We start from the raw sequence: 6,000 nt of genomic DNA on the forward strand, positions 1-6,000 counted from the left end.
AATAAACCGATATCTCGGGACATCGTTAAGACGAAGACTTTCCGTCCATGGCTTCCGTCCATCCCACCAAACAGCAAGGTCGTGATTCGTTAATTAATGGACGATTTCGCTGCGGGGCTGCCGCGAACCTTGATCCCAGCGGACCGCGCTGATCCAGCGGTTGATCGTTAACCGCTCGATACGGTCTTGGCGTACGGGCGGTGGAAAACCCTCAAACGCTAATTGCGCGCGCGAACTTCGCGGAATCGAATTCAATACCGAGCCCTTATATACAAAACATTAACTTTTACGAGTCGGACGGGTTATACGGCCGCGTAAGAGTTCCACGGCGATTAGAGCCGCCTGCCTCCGTGTCGCCCCCGTGTCCGGCGACCTCCTCCCGTCTCCCGAAGACGACACGACCGAGTGATTTCGATAAATCACTTCCACGTCGGGAATATGTAATTTGCTCGTTGCAAATTATTATGCGGAGTCGCCGTAAACCCGCATGACCGACCGACACGCCCAGCGTCCGTCTCGGTGACTCACGATTCGCGCTTTAATCCCTGTGGCAATTAGTTGCCTCCTTGGTGCCGATCTTGGTTTACGATTGCGATACGATTTCGTTCGACCGCGCGTCCGTTTACGCGCGGCTCCTTCCGCGTTTTTTCCGTTTCTGCTTCCGTCTACCGACGAGATGAGTAAGGTGCCTCGTATCGCGGGATATATATACACGAAGAGCAGGGAGAGCCGCGAAGTCAATGGAGGAACGGTGTAAAGACAGAGAGAAAGAGAATGGTCGGCAGCTCCATGGGAAGGAGCTCAGGAGGGCGCATACTTTTGCGCCGCGACAGCCGTGTGTCATTTCAGCGAGACGCCATGTGGCATTTCAATGCATTATTTCAGCCGGCAAAATGCCTCCTGATATGCAAAACCAGATCTCGGTCTCTTCGAGCTGCTCCTTCGCCGCGTCTCTTCCACTTTCATCGTCTCTCTCTCACTCTCTCTTTCTTTCTCTCTTCACCCTTTCCCGCCGCGGCCACTGTCCGGTCACTGTCTCGTTTCGCCGTCTCCTGCTCCTCCTCCTCTTCTCTCTCCTCCCGCTTCTGTTTTTGGTATCCTCAGATCCTCTTCCCTCGATCGGTAGCCGCGAACCCGGCTTTCGTGTCGCCTTGTTACCGTTGCTCTTGCGATGACGGTCTCGTTCCTCTTACCTTTTGAAAGCCGTGCCGTCGCTCGATGCGGCACCTCTCTGGAAAGAGAGTGTACCGAACACTTTTCCCCTCTTCTGCTCTCCGGAGACCACCCGGTAGAGACAATACACGGGTTAAACGAGGACCAGTTCTCTATAGAATAATTCGATAAAAAGCGTGAACTGCATGGTAGCAAGACGTCGAAATGACATCACGGATGACCAAATTTCTCGCTAAATTTATCCGTGTGCGCTTCGTTTATTTATCAATTGAGTGACAGCATCGCGAACATTCTTGCATTCCTTGAAAGAATCATCCTGTGCAGCTAAGACGTTCCTTGCAACTGTCGTTCTGTTCGGATACGATGGATATTCGTAAAACTGCATACTTCGAGTTGCTGTCGGCAGATACGGGCAGATACCAGGGCGGAAGATAACTGTGGAGTATTCGAGTTAGCTTCGCGCAATCGTAAATAAGCGTATCGAACCCGTGCACTACTGACGTCCGATCATTATCCCACGCTTATTAAGAATTATTGCGAGCGCGCGTTGTATCGCGAAGGCACGCTGGGAACTTCTCTCGCTTCGCTCGACTTGCATTTGCGTAACTCCGTAAATAAACATTGTCTTAAGATACGACATTGTGAGACGCCTAAATCCGAATTCTCTCTAATAACTTCTAATTAGTAAAATATTCACTTAGATATTTTATTGATAACTAAGAAACGGCGATACTATTTTAATGTATTTTATCGAAATCTATCAAATTTACCTATCAAATTAAGATTTTAAAAAGAAATAAACTGTAATTGCGCACTATGCCTTTTTACTAAATTAATGTCTCTATTTCTCAATCTCGATAATAAGCCAACTATTCTATAACTAATGTCCGTCTCTTCCTGTTCGATACAGCCCACTGGACCGTGAACGCCAAAGCAGCTATACCTTCTTTGTGGTCGCCACGGACAGCGGCAGATACGACGCGAAAAACACATCGATACCCGTCGAGATCAATGTCAGCGACGTGAACGATAACGCGCCAATTTTCGAGGAGTACCCCTTCCGGGCACGCGTGCCCATCGGCACGCAGCCGGGTCAGAACATCCTCCGGGTGTCGGCCAAGGACGCCGACGATGGCGCGAATGGCGACATCGTGTACTCGTTGATAAACGAACAGGAGAAACCGAAATTTCGGATACACCCCAGCACCGGCGAGGTAACGACAAGCTTATCGTTGTCGCAAGATAACGGCCGGACGTACCACCTGGAGGTGTTGGCTCAGGACAAGGGTAACCCGCCGAAGAGCGCCAAGGGTTTGATCGAGCTCCAGGTCGGCGATCTCGCGGACCTGACGCCCAGCCTGAAATTTCAGAATGACACGTACAACGTCGTCGTTCAGGAAAATGCGGCGGCCGGCACGGAGATCATTAAGATCACCGCGGTGCGCAGCGACGGCAGGAGGCAGCGCGTCACCTATTCGATCGCGTCCGGAAACGACTATGATACCTTCGCGATCGACGAAAACACCGGTCAGCTGCGCGTCAACGATCCCACCAGGCTGGACGCGGAGCTTTGGAGCGACTTGACGATAAAACCTGATAACGAATTGCCGGACGACACGGCGCGCACCAATTCGTGGGGTAGATCCTTGGAGGGCCAGCAACCGAAGGAAGAGCCCAGAGAGAGTTCGAGGCACATTCTCAGCGTAGCGGCGAGGACGGCGGGCCAGGAGGTTCTGGAAGCGTACGTCAAAGTGATCGTCAGGATGACCGATGTCAACGATAACCCACCGATCTTTACGCAAACACAGTACTCGGCTACTGTACTCGAGGGCAATGCCAAAGGAGATTTTGTCGTGAAGGTGAGAGAATCTTTGTGATTTTATATAGTTATATCGCCTTTAATTTGATACATTATATATATATATATATACACAGGGCCCCTTTGCATAATAAAACTAAGCATATGTATGTGATATAAACTCTATGTGGGTGTTATTTTTATGAAGGGTCTAAAAGAAATGCGACATACAATTAGGATTATCCAAAGATGCAAATATTTATTTGTACTTTTTCTGTCGTATGTTAAAATCTAAATATAAAAATAGATGATGTGTAAAAATACATTGTATATGCGTTGGACACATATTATAATCGTCAATATTTGCTGCTGTAGCTTTCAGCAAGTGATGCAGATCAAGGACTGAACAGCAGAATCTTATATCATATTGTGGACGGTAATCCAGATAATGCCTTCACCATAAGCCCGCCGTACAGCGGAATCGTGCAGACCAATATAGCCCTAGATCGTGAGATCCGCGAGAAGTATAGATTGACTATCATCGCGACCGACCAAGGAAACCCACAATTAACTGGCACAGCTGCATTGAGCGTGCGAGTAATCGATGTCAATGACAATCAGCCTACCTTCCCGGAACACAGTATCATTTCAGTCTCTGAAGGTAAGTCACGAGAGCCGTTACTATTCTACCTTGAAAAACTTTTAAGCTTTACGAAATAGTAGGATATGACATGTAGATTGATATGATTTGCTCCTCTATACATTGTTATGAAAATTACCTATAATATATATATAATTAAGCTATTCTCAGATAAACACATTACTGTTATGTAACTGCTTGCGTTACGCTTTAGTATTTAAAACTATTCTGGCGTTTGTTGTGCCATCAGTTTGCTCGTTAAGTATTCGATCTTTACATTTCTCGAATTGCGGTACCATTTCCTCTAAACTTTTGTCACCGTCTAAGATCATAACTGGCGCCGGTAAAGAAAATAGGGTTTTTTTGTAGAGCCAGTCGTCGTGGATTTCGTGAATTTGTCTCAGATACTCCAACGACACGCAGTCCTCTTCTTTGCGTGCACGTGCTTGCATTCTTTGAAACACGACTTCAGGCGTTGTCCTCAGATATACTAAATCGCAAGTGAAAGATATAATTTCATGAAAGGGAAGTCACGTTTTATATAATTTCTTTTTTTGCTTAATTGACAGAGATACATACTTATTAAATCCGTCCTTATATTCGTGTTCTCCATACACCAATCGTACCAATTTTCTAAAACCATCGCTTCCACGTCCTGTATCATATGTGTACGCTTCATATTTTCTAGGAAGCATCTTCCGCTAAACACGGATCTTTCCATAACTTTATACGGCGATGGTGTAGCCATAGTATGTAACTGTAGCCTGGTTAATTGAACGTATGATTGAAACAAGAACGCATAATTTACTGAGTCCTTGTAGAAGAGTTCCTGAAAGTATTATATAGTTTTTCTTTTGATATCCACTCATATCAGGACATATTCATTCAAATAATTATACTAGACTGTCTAAATCTATATAGTGATTCTACTGTATATCTTTGTCCACAGTAATGTCTATATCGCAAGTATAGGTATGTCTCACAGATACGTTACTCTTGAAAAGACTTACCAACAAGTTTACTCCAGCCACATTTCGCCACAAGTCCATCGGCTCTTGCAAGATTGTAGCATTATTAAAACTCTGGAAGTGGTCCAGGAACGTCGTTTTGCCGCTTCCGATATTTCCCTCTATACAGATCGTAAATGGGTTGTTGTAGAGTTTCCTCGGCGAAAGCATTGCCATGATGCAGCTGCTCCTTACTGAAACAACACGTTGTTTCTAATGTGAGTTAATTGCACAAGACGACCGATTTCAATTTTATATTGCCATAAAAGCGTCGTCGACGAAACTGACGGCCAGGTAACTTTTTCAAGGAAATCTGCCAATCAATTAGACACAATCCACGTACTAAATCGGCTCTCATACCGACTTTCATAAGCGTCGTGGCTTATTGCGTTTTACGAGACACAAAGTGTAGGAATATCATAAATAGTACCTATAGCAATTATCTCGGTGATGACTAAGCTCACTTTTACTGCATTATTCTATCGATTTATATAGGCAACGCGCACGAGCAACTTCTTGAGGTTATCGGCGACGTACCTTTATGTCGCTTCTTATATTCGTCGTTATATTCTTCATGTGACGTTAAACCTCTTCGAAAAACACGCGTTGTGGCCACGCAAGTTGCTCGACGATGACGAACTGTGACGCGCGACACTCGCGACAGATGTTGCCCAAGAGGCATGTTTCCCGCCGAAAGTGTTCGTCGCCATGTTTGTACGTCACAAAATGGGGAACGTGCTCGCCATCTGTGCGAGGCCGCGAGGCGCGGCCGGCGTCGCGTCGGCGCGATCAGCTGGTCGCTGCGCGGTGAAGCTATAGAGGAGCTGTGGAGCCTTGCGCACAATGGAGAGTGCATAGATATTAGGAATAAGAATAAATATTAGAAGTCGGAATTAGAAATATATAATAATTAAATGTAACACATAATGGAAAAGATAAAATATAAGATATAAATATAGGAATATTCCTACATTTATATACATATCCTAATATTTAATATTTATTAAATATTAAATTAAATATTAAATATATTAAACAGGAATATATTCTTATATTTGTAAATCCTAATATTTAATATTTATTCTTATTAATAATATGTGCTCTAGTGTGCGCAGGACCTGAAAAAATATACCAAAGCCTCTTGTAGAAAAATGCCGAGAACATTAAGGGTCGACAGGAGTAACACTACCGACCTCTGTCGGGTTGCTTAGCTGCGAGTCCGTATTTTATTTATTATAAATTTTTTAAGAGCCAAAATGGAAAATCCGACTCTGTACCAGCTTGCGGCTGATCTTACTGATTAAAACGAGCATAAGTGAAATGAGATTCGTTAATTAATTTGGCTAAAATTTGGGACAAGCCGTTCCTAAGCAGCTTTGCAG

General features: G+C 44.8%; 2 protein-coding genes across 4 annotated transcripts in view; one reads left to right on the forward strand and one right to left on the reverse strand.

The window, feature by feature from the left end:
• The window catches only part of LOC112454063 (protein dachsous), a 51,668-nt gene extending 47,962 nt beyond the window's left edge, over positions 1-3,706 (forward strand). The window contains exons 13-14 of the mRNA XM_025015252.1: positions 2,084-3,032; positions 3,347-3,706. Of these exons, the coding sequence (XP_024871020.1) occupies positions 2,084-3,032; positions 3,347-3,691 (1,294 nt within the window). The 3' untranslated portion in view covers positions 3,692-3,706. The remainder of the gene's footprint in view (positions 1-2,083; positions 3,033-3,346) is intronic.
• Positions 3,705-5,319, reverse strand: LOC112454038 (deoxynucleoside kinase-like). 3 transcript variants are annotated; one of them, XM_025015209.1, is made up of 4 exons: positions 4,907-5,004; positions 4,622-4,812; positions 4,191-4,440; positions 3,705-4,101 (listed from the first exon to the last, which is right to left on the reverse strand). In XM_025015209.1, the coding sequence occupies exons 1-4, from the start codon at positions 4,986-4,988 to the stop codon at positions 3,815-3,817; spliced, it is 810 nt and encodes a 269-aa protein (XP_024870977.1). In that variant the 5' UTR covers positions 4,989-5,004; the 3' UTR covers positions 3,705-3,814. The 3 variants fall into 3 exon arrangements, with proteins under 3 accessions (XP_024870977.1, XP_024870976.1, XP_024870978.1); XM_025015208.1 differs by lacking the exon at positions 4,907-5,004 and adding an exon at positions 5,156-5,319 and having other exon boundaries at positions 3,706-4,101; XM_025015210.1 differs by lacking the exon at positions 4,907-5,004 and adding an exon at positions 5,049-5,149 and having other exon boundaries at positions 3,707-4,101.
• Between the last annotated feature and the right edge of the window lie 681 nt (positions 5,320-6,000).

Source organism: Temnothorax curvispinosus, unplaced genomic scaffold (genome assembly GCF_003070985.1).
Source record: "Temnothorax curvispinosus isolate PA1 unplaced genomic scaffold, ASM307098v1 QBEX01004775.1, whole genome shotgun sequence".
Classification (NCBI taxonomy): Eukaryota; Metazoa; Arthropoda; class Insecta; order Hymenoptera; family Formicidae; genus Temnothorax; species Temnothorax curvispinosus.

Coding starts and splice junctions, on each gene's coding strand:
- LOC112454038 (XM_025015208.1), bottom strand. CDS start 5,300: ATGCCTCTTGGGCAACATCTGTCGCGAGTGTCGCGCGTCACAGTTCGT. Junction 4,441..4,621: donor TGGCTGGAGTAAACTTGTTG/GTAAGTCTTTTC, acceptor TAATACTTTCAG/GAACTCTTCTACAAGGACTC. Junction 4,102..4,190: donor TATAAGGACGGATTTAATAA/GTATGTATCTCT, acceptor CTTGCGATTTAG/TATATCTGAGGACAACGCCT.